Genomic DNA, 16,732 nt, shown 5'->3' with positions numbered 1-16,732 from the left:
CCTCTCCCTCTCCCTCTCCCTCTCCCTCCCTCTCCCTCCCTCTCCCTCTCCCTCTCCCTCTCCCTCTCCCTCTCCCTCTCCCTCTCCCTCTCCCTCTCCCTCTCCCTCTCCCTCTCCCTCTCCCTCTCCCTCTCCCTCTCCCTCTCCCTCTCCCTCTCCCTCTCCCTCTCCCTCTCCCTCTCCCTCTCCCTCTCCCTCTCCCTCTCCCTCTCCCTCTCCCTCTCCCTCTCCCTCTCCCTCTCCCTCTCCACACCTAATTCAAACATTTCCTTTTTATTCTAATTTTTAGCCAGGGATGATGGTGTACTGATTATATTTGACAATAAGCATTCTGGATCGGCTGGAAAATGCCTAACAAGTGAAGACGAAAGTGCCGACTGTTATGACCGATACAAATACATTTGTGAAAAACGTCTGCAATGTTAGTACCGTTTACCAGTCACCAATAGTTAACCCACAGTCAGAGCTAGGGATTGTTTTGCCACGAATTACGCATAAAATCAAACATGAATAATAGAAATTGTATTGTCGGTATGAGATTTGACCCTAAGCAGGATACGTGATTCGATGTTTGGGAACATACTTTCTCTGTGTGTATAAAAACAGGCCTCGGCTCGTTGTTACACATTTACGTCAAGCTGTATATATATCTAAACGCTGGTCAAGCGGACCAATGTCGATTTCAACTTGCCCGAAAGGACATCGGGTGGCCTAGCTCGGTCTGTTTTGGCGGTACATATATACCTGGTGCTAGTCATTGATAGCCAGAATGGACTGGCAGTTGAACTAAAACATTGATTTTAATCCATTTTACACTGTCTTGAAGGATTGCATCACAGATAAGAGTCACCATTTCTTAGTTTAACAATACCGGTACGTATGTTCCAGGCCTGCTAATTGAAGTTTTTTTTTATATCATGCATATACGCATGGAAACACATTGTTTAACTTTAGTGGTCACGTCTCTTTATTCAACCTCATTCGATGAAGACTTTTTGCAATCCTTCAATACGGTGTAAAATGGATTAGAAAAGACAATGTTTCAGTTCAACTGCCTCTCTCCATTCCGGACTTCTAAATGCCCTTTATCTCTAAAACTGACTGAGGTAGGCCTGCACCTGATGTCCGATACTTGATGAGTACGCGAAAACTTCACTGTCTTCTCTTTATCGTAAAATTGTTGATTTACGTTTAATTGGCAAATTGTTTCAATTCCTTTCAGATAAGTACGAAGTGCTAACCTCACCGAATTTTGAGTTAACCCTCTCCTGTCCGGACGACTTACGTATCGAGATGATACAGTGGCTGGCCGAACCCACCAACTCGAGTCCTGATTATTGTAGAATGAAAAAGATGGTATCTATTCAAATCAGCTTGTCGTTGCAATTGCTAGACAAGAGGCACCCCGCCACGGCGCGTACACGTCTCATTTCTTTTTCAATCACAGGCTACTGAAGTTGGCCATTTCTTTCCAAGGCTAACCGATAAGTGGATAAGTGTATTAACTGATTGTGAATCGAAGAAAGAATGCGTATCAACTTTTGGACCGACTAACCTAAGCCCTTGCGTGTACGAGAAGTCGCATGTGGTGTACGCATGTGTCGATCCAGTCGGTATGTATCGCGCTCAAAACCCATTGCACCGGCCGCTACACAGGTGCATTAACCCGCTACAGTGTTGCGAGAGGGCAGGGAAAATGCCAATGTATATAAAACCCGCTGAGACCACGAATTACTTGGTGTGGACTAGTTAGAACCGTATTCTATGGTAGGCTGATAAGGGCCACATGACCTCGATGATAGAAAAACGCAAAACGAAATTATAGAACAAAAACGAACGTTTACTTCGTTTTCACACCCTAGCAAAATGAACTTCACCGCGCAAAAAAAACTATAGTATTATAGAGCAAAAACGAAAAGATTTGTTTTTACCCTATGGACATTTTTTCTCGATAAATTCCGTTTTGCGGTTTTCTACAATCGAGTCATATAAAAACAAATGCATTAGACTCTTATCAGCCGCCATAGTATTTAGAAACAATATTTAAGAAACAAACATTTTCTTTATTTATAGTAGGATCGTCGAATTACAATAGTTTGTTTTAAAGCAGTGTCATCACCTGTGGTGCATAGGGTCATGGTCAAGTATTTTCATTAATCTTTTGAACGTGAAAACTTATTATGATATCTTACTTTTTCAACGCAGAATGCCCAAAATTTACCAGTGCCTTGTCGTACATCGGAAGAAGTTATTTCAAACGTTATATTTGGTTCACTCGCAATGGAATGTGCTATGGGCGCCACTTGGCTAAGAAAGACTTCATGGATGCCGAGAATATATGTCAAGAATATTCCTCGTATTCGCACATTTTCTATCCGCAATCGAACTACGAGATGGATTTGCTGTACATGGATAAAGTGTAAGTGAAAAATTTCATCAGTGCTTCTTCAGTGAGGAACCTACGACCTCCTGTGGCAATCGAAGATCCCACCTATGGCAGGCGAGGACATAAGATCACCTAAATCTGAGCAATCATGCGTATCAGATCCACCTGGTTCGCTATTAGTTACTCGGGTCTTCCGCGTTTGATTTCTTCTACATTTCAGTTGAAACTGAATGAGTTTTTCTTAAACAGGAATTTAAACAGGTTTTTCAATGAAAACTATACCGATAGCTGAGTAGAAAAATGGAGTTATTGTATATTTGGTGGGTCTTGTGGTGATATTTACATCCGGGAGACTGAAAATCCAGTTCAAAGCTCATTGAAAATGAACTTATTACGAGATGATAACCAATGTCGACTGAGTGCTCGTCACGCCATCTGGTGGCAGAGCTGGTGTTATGGTTCCCAAGTCGTTTTTTTAATAGACGGATCGCCGGCAACACGTTGTACTATTTACCGATGATGAACGTCGTAAATAATAAAAGTATGACAGTTATGGGCGACTAATCATTGCCTTCCACTTATTTCACCCATCGTGTATCCCTAACACCTAACAGTGAATTTTTTCAGGGCACCATCCCTTCATTACTTTGGAAAATAATTTTCTGGAGCTACTTATGTACACGGTCTGAATGCACATTCACCATAGTCTGAGTACCAGACGACGATGATAGATTCAGTGTTATGCTATTGAATATTTCCAGCATTAAAGATGCAGAGGAGATCGGAGGCTATCGATATGACAGGAGTACCAGGACATGGTATGATTTGGACGGCCACCGAGCTACAGAATTGTCTCCCACCAGCGACTACTGTATCGAACTTCATATTAATCATGGTTACCGCGCGACTTCGTGTTTCAATCGTTTATCCTTTGCCTGTAAAGTTCCCAACATACGTAAGTGTAAGCTTACCGCGTTCTTACAGTCAGCCAAGTTCATATTGATTGTTTGCTGCTACATCACGCAAATATCACAGTTTTTTTTGCTGCCACATGCAAATAGGGCCTACTACATGTAGGCCTTCAATTCTTTTATTTCTGCCAAGTACGAGTACTATGATTGTACGTGTGTTCATTGTTAGAAAATGGCATTACGTGGTTCCGATGTAGTGCAAGGGTGGATCCAGAAATTTGAGCCGAGGGGTCAAGCTCAGTGTTTTCCCAGGTAGACCTATAGTCTTATGACATTTCAATGAAAAATGCATTCATTAAAATGTGTGCATTACCTACAGTTATTTCTGGCAGACACCAAAATAGCGATCGATAAAGATCAGAATTGTGGTTGTTTCATCGTTGATATGAATGGTATCACTATCAGAACATTTTCTAACACAGAGCGGAGACCACCAACCCCCCCCACCCTTGGATTCGCCCCTTCATCTTAATAATTAATATTCGAGACGAAGTAGTATAGTTTTCAATCTCGAATCTGCCGGCATAAAATTGCAGTTTTAGGTTATGAGAATGTTTTAAGATTCCATGCAATAAATGATCATGTTCAATATCAGATGACAAAATATTCAACTATCTTCCAGGAAACTCGTAATATTTCTTTTTTTTCATTGCAATATTTTGTTTCCCTTTATTTACCGTATTCAGAATGTTCTCGACCCCTCGGAGTTAAAGACGGCAGAATCGAGGATATCCTAATCACCGCTGATAACTTCGATTCCGATTGGGAACCACATTATGCTCGACTTGATAATTACGCCGGTGCTTGGTGCGTGAACTCGGGACAAGTTCCATCGTTTTTAGAAATAGAGTTTTCCGACGTGGAGAAGGTTTTCGGTAGGTGATCTTGAAGTGAAAGGCTGAGTCCAAGAAAGAACATGTCTATCCCACCTTTGAGCGCAAACAACAACTTTTACATAGTAGCAACTTGAGGACAATGAGCAATTAACGATATCGGCTACTTTTACTCTATCAAACAGCAACTATGGAAAACCAAGCGAAATGAAAGGAAGACTAGTTGTTTTGAATGTGTACTACTGGAAAATTAGCCGGTATCGTTAATTTCTTATTGTTTCCAACTTGCTACTACGTTTGAGCTCAACGGTAGGATAGATCTGTTCTTGGATTCAGCCTTTCAAGTATGAAAGATAATGATGCTTGTGACGCATTCGATTCGATAGATTATAAAAAGCATCAATTCAAAAAAGGCATAATATAAAACGATAGTGCATGTATTCATATTTCTTTTCCTAATCCGACGTTGGTTGTTCTGTTATTTCTGTGACTCCGAGATACATCTTGTAAGCAGTGATCCTGAGCCAGTTTTGGTGGGCTCCGAGATTGACTCAAATCTTTGACATTCCCGTACATAATTTTTTCTTCATGGGCTAGCAAGCTTGCGTTCTTAGGAATTTCTTTCTAGTTTCGATCAACCAGCTACACGAACAACCCGATCTTTCTGAAGATAGAAAATAACAACACTGCCTTAAAAGGGAAGTCCATAGCATCTAGGGTGTAGACGAGGAATGTGAAAGATATCAAGATCAGTTTTTCTATCACCAGCTCTAGTGTAGTATGATGTTGAATATTGTTAACAGGTCTCCAAATCCAAGGCTTCTCCACTGATAACGGCTACAAATTTGTATCGAAATTGAAAATTACCATCAGTACTGATCGTGTCAGGTGGTCTCAGGTCTACCTCGCAGAAGGAAATGATGTAAGTTTCCATAATTGCTCGAATTCAATCTGCATTAAACAAAAACATTTATGTCTGAAAAACTGTCATTTTTTTCAAATCTTTTCCCCTGACCAGAGCCCTTCTGTCTGACCAGGGAGGTGTGGTCACTTCCACTTTCTTACTAAAAGATAGCTGGGACTGGTTTTTATGAAGCTAATTACATAATCAAATCACAGATCGTCGAAGTCATTGGAAATGAGAGGGTCGCCCCATGAATGCCTAATCATAAGTTGAACCTTATAGTTGACATCTTTCAACTAGATGACGTAACAAAAACAGCACTTGAAGCGCACTTTTCTTCGCATTGCAGATATTTCCAGGGAACAGCGACAGGTCAAAACTTGTAACATCGTACTTTTCGCGATTGTTGGAGGCACGATACATACGTCTGCATGTCTTGGGAATAAGTCGCGGTCTAGGCTGCCTACGTACCGAGATTCTAGGTTGTGCAGGTAGGCGTAATCATTCCTACTGGACCATACGAACGCGTTTATAAGTTTAAGTTAAAGTTTATTGAAATAAACCATCGTGGTCCTTAATTTCTAATATATGTAGGCATTTAGTTTCTAGTAATTACGCTACGATACTGGTTGTAGGTGGCTCTGTTCAATTCAATGGGGAACCCGCAACACCAGCCATTCCACTAGATGGCGTGACGGGAAGTAGGTCTTCCGTTGCCAAAATAAGTTCATTTTTAACTTTGAACTTGATCTTTAGACTCCCGAATCCATATATCACAGCACCCATCAAATACAATCACTTTCATTTTACTCGCATATCGGTTTAGTGATAATGATTTATTCTTTTAAGAGAAAGGTTCATTTAGTTCTGATTCAAAAATAGAAGGAACCAAACGCGGTCGACCCACTATCTACTTGTGACACCTGGTAGATCCTCGTCTGCCATGCGTGGAATCCTCGATTGCCACAGTAGCACTGCGTGTACCCCGAAGACCTTTTCCTTTTGTACATACTGGATTTTTCGAGCTTCGATCTTTTCATATTCACTGGTTAAACTGATCTGTATTTTATAATAATAGAATTGATATCTCCCCTAATCGGCCGGGTCGCTTTATACAATGCAATGAAATTTGTAATCAGTTCATTTCTATAGCTGCTGGGACTGTTGTGGTAAAATCGATCATTATTTAAAAAAAGTAATCTACAGGGTAGATAGGCGGCCGTCCGATTCAACTTTTAACCTAAGCAGAAAGGAGAAACACGGTATCATTTTTAGCCTTATTATACTGAATTAGTCAAACTTATACATGTAATGATTTAGCCCCATTTAACCTAAATGATCGAAAAAATATCTGAATTAATCTTCGAACCAAAAAACAACTCCCCTTTTCGTCACGAGGCTCATGATGGAGTATGCAAATAGCACACCGGTGGTATGAATGTCGGAAGTCACCTCACACCCGGTATTTCGGTATATCTCGAGTTGTTGAGCTCGTTATGATTCTTGCCTTGATTCTTCAGTTCGCGGAGGATGGGGCGAGTGGTCGGATTATTCTCCGTGTTCAGCCAGCTGCGGCGAAGGCTCGAAGACTCGAAGCCGAATGTGTAACAACCCGATACCGCGTCATAGGGGCAAACAATGCAATGGGCCTTCATCGGATGTAGTCGAATGTGCCCTTAGAGATTGCCCAGGTAAGTAATAAACTAACATCTCATCTATTTGAAGCATTGGATCCAGCATGCGAAACGAAATACGATGGTATTGAATAATTCTTAAAGCAATTGTGGTTCATACATCAAAACAGTCTTGTTTATTTCCATTCGATTTTTTTCCGATGCAGTCTTTCTAACATTGAAAGTCGTCGATGAATTAAGTCCCACAATATAATCTCGTATGATTAAATCTATTAAAACCACCTGATGATGGCTGTTAGTCAACAACCGAAACGTTGTGGTTTCATTTTGATAAATCGTATCACATAAGATTCTATTGTGGGAAGTCTAAATCCAATTACACTTTACACATCCTCGCTTGCCAGGTTTGCTTGCCGCCCGCTGAAGCTCACGCCAACTCAAACCCTGGCCGCAAACCCTTCTATAGGTCATCACGATTTCTTGGGCAAACAGGTTCACGCTCAGTTTGTGTTGGCGTAAGCTCCAGCTGGCGGCAATCAAACCCTGGCGAGCGAGGATGCACTTTACACGGATTACAGTGTCCAATTCGATTGCGTCATCAATGTTCGTTTTGTTGCTAACCTTTTTACGCCTGTCTTATTGAAGTCGACGGCTATTGGAGTTCATGGGGTGGATGGTCGCAGTGTTCTAAAAGGTGCGGCCGAGGAACACGTGAGCGGTCGAGAATGTGCGACAACCCTCCTCAGAGTGCAGGCGGTAACGATTGTGTGGGGAATTCTACTACAGTTGAAGATTGCGTCAATATTGCCGGATGCTATAGGAATAGGATGCCATGTATGTAAAGATTAAAACCATTTGAGGTTATTTCGAATCGTTTTTATATTCTATTAATTCCCGATGAAATTCCGTCAGTCTATATCTCAGCGGTCTAGTGATCAGCGTGCACGGCCTACATGCCGTAGATCCCTGGTTAGAGTCTTACTTAGGTTAAGGTTCATCTATGAGCTAGGGTTAAGGTTGGGTTTTCATTTTCCGAACAAGGAACGCACCTTTCAAGTTACACTACTGTCTGTCACACCTACTCTCCGTGCGACGTTTTGGTCCTTAATTTCGTTAATAATCGGTTTATCTACCTTTATTACCCATCAATTTGTTCAGTGAGGAATTTGCATTCAGAAATAAACAACAATTTTCACTAAAGTTGTTTTTGTTTTCATTTATCAGCGATAGTTTACTCAGCATACGCTCGCGTAATGCTGAAAAACCCGCTCCGCTGACGCTCGGAAACGTTACAGTGACGTCATCACCTGCTCATTAGCATATCAAAATACAGTAGGTGGCGCCACGTGACGGGCCATAAAAGCCGTTTTTCAGCATTACGCGAGCGTATGCTGGGTAAACTTTCGCTGATAGATGAAAACACAAACAAATTTATGCCAGTTCATGTTTTATTTCTGAATGCAAATTCCTTACTGAACAAATTGATGCATAATATTTACAGATCAACCGATTATTAACGCAATTACGGATCAAAACGTCGCACGAAGAGCAGGTGTGACAGACAGTAGTTTACTTACCTGAGTTGTGGAAGTGAGTATTTGCGCGATTATTTTGATACTACTTGTTGGTAGAATATTGTTTTAATCAGATCAGTCGTCTGGAAAGATATTCAAAAAATTTCAATGCAGGCTGAAATTGCGAATTAGGCTCTATAACCTCTGTAAAATTGGGAATTATAACTTCAAGAGATATTTAGATATTAACAAATTAATAGCAATTTAATGGTGATTTTTTTGACGCGTGGTTAAAACATGCGGTCCTTGGTTTCGCGTCGTTGCTGCGCTTCAAAAAACCAAAGAATCACCGGCAAGTATCTGCTAGTATATACATTAAGTATATCAAGAAAGGGAATGCAGAGCTAATTGAAATTCAATCAAAAGTTGTGTTTCAAAAATGAGTTAAAATTATCGCAACAATGGGGACCTCGAGGGACCGCTACAAAATGGCGCCTAGAAACTGGAAACTTCTTTACTTTGAAATATCGATTTTGTTTTCCAATTATGTGCATGATAACGAACGGACGGCTGACGATATGCATAAATAAATTCTGTGTAAATTTCTTATCATATTTCAGTTCAAATGCTTATCGAATAAGACAAGCCAAATTTAAACTTGCCATTGTTTCAATATGGATCCTCATCTTAAATGTCTTCCGTTGACTCTCTTGGTTGTTGCCATGTATGGAATAGTCTGCTATTTTGTGCACCACTATTGACTTATATCTTAACGTACTGCAGTTTTGCATCATTCGTGACTTGTCACGAGAAGGGGTATATATGTTAACCGGAAAGCGTTCGACTTATTGATTTCAACATGTACATGAAAAATGAAACTGTTTGTTCTTCTATGAATTCTTGATATTTCAGTCCTTCCTGGGGATAATATTGGTTACGGATGCTTTAAATTCAGCAAATACCAAAAAGCGAACACTGAAGATATATCTTTCACTATGCGGAATCTAACTATGGACCAATGTTTGTTCCTCTGCCTTGAAATCAAGCGTTACTGTATCGGGGTACAGTTTACCAACGGCACTGATGGCGTTCAACCAAAGTGTGAATTCATACTTTTAAAATCAGCGACTAGATCCAAATTTCTTTTGAAACTTGGAAGCGGTAAATATTTGTGTCGATCAGATGAATGTCAACAATTGAACGTGCATGTCTAAGATTTGACAACCTGTCTTAATTGATAGGACATCCCCAAGCCTAACGGCTACACCAATAAAAGGGGATGCCTAAATGAAAAATGCATATCAAAATATACAATGCCATTGTGGCAAGAAAAGACCCATCAGTACGTCACATCAGAATATAATGATAGGCCCTTTCTATTTGTAAAACAGTTTTGTTTTCAATTCTTTAGGTTATTATAAGGAAATGCCCGATTACGCTGGAACCAGTGAGGTTGAAGATGAAGTCGCTAGTTCGGGGAGTTGCCGAACGATGTGTAACGAACACCACTTGAAAGGTTGTATCGGCTACGAATATGTGGGGAACAACCAGTGCAAACTATACAGATTCCCATTTGAATCGCTGAGTCAACCCGTTGAGGGTGCATTTCTTTTTAAAAGAATCTGCCACAAGAAACCACCGTCGCAAACACGACTTTTTCAATGTATGTATAGTAATGATGACATCATCGGCAGAGTTAATTCTCACTAACAGCAATAAACAGACGTCTGTTCGGTCGTTTTTATTGGTTTTCACGTTGTTTGTTTCAGCAAACATGGCGGATGAATACAGTGGCTGCTTCTCGAAGAAGCCGAATACATTAATTAGCTCCGTTTTCACGTTTGTGAAAGGATTTCAAACGGCTGAACAATGTATGCTTTATTGTATGGAAAGTAAAGACTATTGTTTTGCTGCTTCTTATTCCCCGATCGATTTCAACTGCTTGGTATCACTCATGTATCCAAATTACGATGATAAAACTTCAATTTATATCAGAGAGGGTGACGGTAAGTGCCGTTTATCATACCACGCCGAAAGGCCCGAAAAGGCCCCGCACACGAGCCAAAAACTGCGCTGCGCACTTTCCGGACGCAGTTTTCGGCTCGTGTGTGGGGGCTTTTATGATATAGGAAGCTAGGGAAGCCAGGAAACGAAAATATCTTTTAAAAATCGGGGTAGCCATTTTTTCCCCCCAACGCCCAACTGGTTGGGCCTTTAAAGGTGCAACCACTGGCAAAATAAACTACACGTTGTTAGCCCTAATTATATCGCTCACATCAAGCTAAAATCTAAAAATCCGACTCTCTTCAGATAAACAACTTTTCCAGGCATCACCAACGCCTCTCATTCCTGCGCCCATGCGTATATAATCAAAGCTTATACATTTTTAGTAAAATACATTCAGTTAGTCATATGGAGCTAACGTGTTATCAATCGGTATGGTCGCCACTCGGACGGCCAGAGTCGACGACATCAGAAAACCCTGATTGAATTGATATCGGTTGAATTAATATTTGTGAAACTGGACCAATGAATTTAATAATAATAATAATTCCTCTCCCCTACTTTGAAATGAATTCGAACATCAACATTTTCATGGATTTCAGATAAATTCTACGGAATTGGGAACACTACTGCACCGCCAGGTTTCGATCCGATCGAAAATTACCCAGCGGGTTCAAACATTTCTCGCGAATTGTGTCAAGCGAAATGCTACGATGCACGAAATTTCGAGTGCGCTTTTTTCATATCTTATTCTGATGACAACTGCGCACTATTCGAATTGGAGCCAGTATTGCAAGACTACGACGGAACCGATACTTACATTCGCACGTGCCTCGGACCACAATCGACCGGTCAGTATACCACAATACACGTATCTGGCATCGAGTTAAGTTTTATTATGATATCACATCACAATTACATCTTTATTATTATTACTATTATTATTATTATTATTATTATTATTATTATTATTATTATTATTATTATTATTCCTCACGTTATTATTATTATTACTACTTACCATTAAACTTCATTTTTCGAGGGGCCTGAACATCCTAGTGATTGTAAAGCTTCCTGGCTCGGTACATATGTTTAATTTTATATTCCTTTTAATTGATGATGGAATCATTATTACAATCAGTCGTCATTACTCTCATAGTTTTTCTTCGAGAGGGCTTATCAATTGAATCATTAACAGCCAATTACCCGTAGTATTCAAAGCAAAGGCCAGTAAAAAAAGTTAGCAATCTTCTTAAGACGTGAGGTTTCTCTGTCGTTCGCAAACCATTCAAGTCAACGCGGTTTTAAAACTACGCAATGAATCGCGAGAGACGAGTAAAATCTAAATCATCACGAGGTCGAAAAAGTTTTTTAAGATATCGAAACTTTGAAATTTATCAAAAACCTATATCAACGGTTTTACACTAAAAACCATTTTCAAGGGATGAAGGTGATGATTCCTTGAAAATGGTTTTTAGTGGTTAAAGATTCGGGTTTTTGATAAATTTTCGATATTTAAAAAACTTTTTCTATCGCGTGATTGTGGGATTTATATTCTAACCATTAAAGTCGTCACCTGATAGGTTGTCACATTCCTGAAGTCGTCAATTTTAAACGGCAATTTATGAGATTAAGTACTCAAACAAAGTTGCTTCAATAGGACAAAGTTACGGATTATTTTCACGTTTCGTTAACAGAAATGTGGCGTACCCTTCATAGTGGTCTATTTGCCGGCGAAACAGAAATGTGAGTATCAATTAAAACAGCGGAAAATTCGAGTGAACCAAAGAATGGAATTCAGCAAAACGAAGTTCGTTAAGGTTCCACCGGTATACCGTTGTCGAGAGTCAGCGGAAAAACACAATAACTATTATCTGTCTACCTCTTTTTCATCAGCGATTTTTCCGCGATCGATCTTACCGGAGTAAGACTTCCCGATTCCTTATTCGACGGTGCAAAATACGTCACCAAAATGTACGTTTTATTGAATTATCGTGAATTAAAAAAAAAAACATTTGTAGCAAACCGTTTCGTCTGGAAAAATTTTTTTCATCGGTTAATTTCAGAAAAATGGCTAACATCAGCAGTATACCGAATGGACTATTTGACGGATTAGAAAATCTGGAAGAGCTGTAAGTAAACTATTATTACTATAGCGTTTATCAATAAATCTATATCACACCATACATGGTTGTTTTTTTTAGCGATTTATCGAGTCCAGAGACCGTGACGATAGCCCCAGATGTATTCGGTAACCTAAAACATCTTAAACAAATAAAAATGTGAGTTATTTTAGCAGAATATTCATAAATTTGTATATATATTTGCATGATTAGCGATATTATGATTTAAATTGAAATCATCGACTTCCTCGTCGAAAATCGTTAGATTCATTCATAACTGAATGGAAGTTTTCATTCTAAGATCATAAATTCTTATTAGATAACAATGATCGTTTTCTGTGTTCTTTTAGCAATTTCGACTCATCATCTTTGATCCACTACAGAATGATTTCAGCATCTCCCGTCCTGAAATTAGAGTAAGATTTCGTTATCTTTATTTCCGAGGGGTTCTGAAAATAAATCTATGGCAAGTGGTCTTATGTCCCATATAATTTGAAGCTCGTAAGATTCGAGCCTCCGCTGGTTTCGTAAAATATACTGATTTCTAGGTAAGGTCCGGTCAGCGGATCTCTGGCCAGTCACAAAACGATACCACATAAACCCATCCTCATTTGCCAGAGTTTGATTACCGCCTTCCGAAGCCCAGTCCAACACAAACCCTGGCTGCAAACGCTTCATTGGTCTATTACATTGTCCAAGATTTCTTGGGGGGGGGGGCACCAGTTTATGAATTGAGCCAATCGGATGAGTTGTTTTTCACCGGCAGATTCGCTACACATCTAGTTGGGCTAGATATATAGACGGGTAGTCGCTTAGCCGCAACCCGTCCGCCCAAAAAATAGTGGGCACTGTAAAAGGCCAACGAAGGATTTATTGCCAGGGTTTGCATTGGGGTGAGCTCTAGCGGGCGGCAATCAGACCTTGGCAAGCGATGATGCATAAACCAAAATGACATAGTGTCATAACTCGTTCGTTTAAACCATTTTCAGTATAAACGCTCTGATAGAATTTAGAGAAATCGTGCAGTCACCCGACGTCGTACCTTGTGGACGCAGGAACTGTTATTTACAATGCGGTTCGCCCGAATTCCTGAGACGCGACGAGGAAAATGGAATCATTACTATCTACGAAACTCACTTGGATTTGAACCAGATTTTGACCGAAGTCGAAGATCGGACGGATCTGAGGCAGTTACGCATTTTCGCTTTCTCCGTTTCGTTCAGAGGCCATTTCATCGTCCGATACGATCTGCAAATCGTCGCTAAGACTTTCTACATGGAAGAAGGCTCGTATTTGAAATTCAACGTTAGGCCCACTACGAATAGGGAATTGCTCGGCTGTAGGACGCGGTTCATCAGAACATCGGACGCGTCACGAACGCAGGTCGCAATCTCGTACGATGACGCCGAAAATCTGGGTTCGCTTTTACTCGTCGCGTCGGAAATAGTGGCTCCGTTTCATTGTACGGTCGCCTCAAAGGGAAGCTTCGTCATTCCCGCTCAGCGTCTCGACTTCTTACAAACGGCCGTCTTTTGCGCGAAGAGTCTCGTAGAAAATGGCGATTCGGAAAATTTCGACATCGGCGTCGATCTGCTACAAGAGGTCGCCGCGGTTGCGTCGGCCGAAGCGTTGAGAAACTCCGGGTGTCCGGCGAATAACGACCTGCTGCAGATGTCGTATTTAGCGCGACAGAACGAGATGGACGTCACCTTACACGAACTGTTCGACGTGCACAACGTACCCCCGATGTCGATGGAAACCTATAGAGGATACTCGAGGATTCTGGCCACGATGCTTCGCGATTACATCGACAATATACGATTCTTGGAGAAAAACAAACAAAATACGGCCGATTCGCTATCGCGAATCAGAGCATCGATTCGCGAAATGGATCAGCCGATATCGAATATGGAAAGTCTGAAGAACGACGGTGAGAACGCGTTTCGTGTCGCCAGCAGAACGATCCTCATGTTAGAACACGAATTCAGGAAGGCTCGAGAAAAGTCGTCCGCAACCCTGAAGAGACTTCGCGATAATATGGCCGACATGGAAAATTTGGATATTTTGAGTATAGTGTCGGGGGTATTTTCGAACACCGATGATGTGTCACCGGCAGTCATAGTCAGCGGAGTGTCCGATTTGGCCATAACTATTAGAGACATTCTCAACATGGAAGCGGTAATAAAAGATATAATTCGAGTCAGTAGTAGTTTCACGACAGGAGTCGAAGGCGGCTCGATAGAAGATATATACGACAAGCGCACGGTGAAGGGCACCGCGAGACTCAGAGTGCAAATCGGAAAGTGGAAAGTTATGAAAACGATGATAGAAAATCGACTGGATGGGATGACGATTCCAGCGATAGCGACTTATATCAACGATGTGAAGGCCGCGCTCGCCGAGATGACCGTTTGGGGCGAAGCGCTGACTAAAGAAGCCATCAACATCGGCGTCAGAGTGCAGAGCGTTACTCGTATGAGACAGAATCTACGACTATCGCAAATTTACAAAGCGGAGCTGCAAGAAGAATACGAAAAATCCAAAGCCGGTAATAAAGTGACGAAGCAGTTGCTGAACAAAGTCTATAGAAAGTCGTTTTATTATCGCGAACTGGTTTATGACGTCATCCGTTCGTATTGCCAATCGAAATTCTACAACGAATTTACCGATTGTTCGACAGACGACATTCCATTATTGAGACACGATTTGCATACCGTCTTGATAAAAATCCAATCGACCACTCTGTTCCAACTGGAACCCGACCTGAGATGCAGCAGCAAACCGCTGAACGTCTACCTGAATCTGCGAGATAACGGTGATTGCGCGTCGGGTGGTAGCGTAACCGAGTCCGAATGCCCGATAACGCTATTGAAACGGGATCGACGCGTACACTTCGTCATCGATATCGACGAGCCGGCGTTCGCCGATTACGAACGAATTCGCATCGTCGAAGTGAGGATCGTCGTACACGGGGCTCAATCGAACAACGGCGAATTAGGTGTTTTGTTGTCGAGGGCCGGCGAATTTTCGGACAGGTACCGCGGCCAGATCTATCGGTTCTTCGGCACTGGTAGAGCGATAGGCTACAAATATATGATTTCAACAGGTAATATTGTTATTATCGATAGAACACCAGGTTGTATAATCATGGCTTAGACTTAAGACAAATTTAAGACCATCTTAGTTCTATTACCAATCTAAAGTTTTAAGACCACTTTTAGACTAAGTCACGACTATGCAACCGGCGCCAGGGTCAGGTTTTCAAATATTTGTTTCAGTTATTCATCGAAGCGTGAAAACAATGTAGTTCTAATCGCCACTTTGTATACGTATACCAGATTGTAACAAAATCATTTTAACGACTTTACTGTGGATATAAGCTAAAATCTGACGTCAAGCCTTTTGAAAGGCCACCACTGCCGTCTTGATCGGATGATGACGTCACTATCGTGATCCAGACGGCAGTGACCGTTGAAAGGCTAGATGCCAGTTTCTTCCTAACATCCGGAGTGAATTCGTTAAAATGATTTCAATTTATCAGTTTCACGGACAACGTATCTTCATGGTTCTATACGTAAAACATTAATCAACTTTTGATCAATTGGAGCCTGATTGATAGTAAAGAAGTTCAGAAGTTTCAGCTGTATTTCAAAATTTTAAAATCCCAGAATTTATATCGTTTTATTGATTTACAACATATGTGAAAATTATGCAGCATTTCGTTGCCAAGCTTTTAATCGTAGCCTAGCTTCATATTTACCATGCGCCTAGCGTTTCATCAACTCCTCATTCTTTTTTTCCAGAGGAAATCATGGAATTCGGCTGCATGTATAACGAGAACCAAGACGCGCTTTCCGCCTTGCCTCCTTTCACAACCTGGACGATACAAATACAAGATGCGTCGATTGATTTGAGTCATGTCACACGCGTTGAGCTAAAATTCCTGACCTACTCGTCAAATACGGCGCAATGCGACGAAAATGCGATCGGTTCTGCTCGAGTCAGACGTTCAGATGATTCCATATCTCCAGCTTGTTTGGGAAATAATTAATTCTTCTTCGCCGAACTCCGCGAACTCGACAAAATTCTTATTATGCATACGTTTAGACTATAAATACATGTACATGTATACCAAATCAATTTTCAACATTCAAGACTAGAATCATGTTTCTTATCGCGATGTGTCTGGTTGAAATAAATTAGTCGGAATAATAACGGCGTCTTCAGAGTTTCATATCTTGGTAGGCTATATCGTTTCTGAAGGATGGTCACCAAGCTCACAAAGCACGTTTCACTGTTGTAATCTTCTGGAGCCAGTTCCATAGTCGACTACTGAGTGACACTCATAAAAATGATGTTACAT

The 16,732-nt window shown here is 40.9% G+C and overlaps 1 protein-coding gene across 1 annotated transcript; it reads left to right on the top strand.

The window, feature by feature from the left end:
- Positions 1-2,285: 2,285 nt before the first annotated feature.
- On the top strand, positions 2,286-16,447 carry LOC141910337 (uncharacterized). The gene is made up of 14 exons (XM_074801072.1): positions 2,286-2,419; positions 3,148-3,341; positions 4,044-4,232; positions 6,615-6,785; positions 9,654-9,905; positions 10,012-10,248; positions 10,849-11,097; positions 11,944-11,992; positions 12,143-12,220; positions 12,313-12,378; positions 12,451-12,528; positions 12,720-12,785; positions 13,359-15,475; positions 16,173-16,447. The coding sequence occupies exons 1-14, from the start codon at positions 2,286-2,288 to the stop codon at positions 16,418-16,420; spliced, it is 4,128 nt and encodes a 1,375-aa protein (XP_074657173.1). The 3' UTR covers positions 16,421-16,447.
- The last annotated feature ends 285 nt before the right edge of the window (positions 16,448-16,732 follow it).

This window comes from Tubulanus polymorphus, chromosome 8, assembly GCF_964204645.1.
Source record: "Tubulanus polymorphus chromosome 8, tnTubPoly1.2, whole genome shotgun sequence".
NCBI classification, from domain to species: domain Eukaryota; kingdom Metazoa; phylum Nemertea; class Palaeonemertea; order Tubulaniformes; family Tubulanidae; genus Tubulanus; species Tubulanus polymorphus.
This window is presented reverse-complemented; position numbering and strand designations above follow the sequence as displayed.

Coding starts and splice junctions, on each gene's coding strand:
- LOC141910337 (XM_074801072.1), top strand. CDS start 2,286: ATGTGCTATGGGCGCCACTTGGCTAAGAAAGACTTCATGGATGCCGAG. Junction 9,906..10,011: donor GCAAACACGACTTTTTCAAT/GTATGTATAGTA, acceptor TGTTTGTTTCAG/CAAACATGGCGGATGAATAC. Junction 10,249..10,848: donor TTATATCAGAGAGGGTGACG/GTAAGTGCCGTT, acceptor CATGGATTTCAG/ATAAATTCTACGGAATTGGG.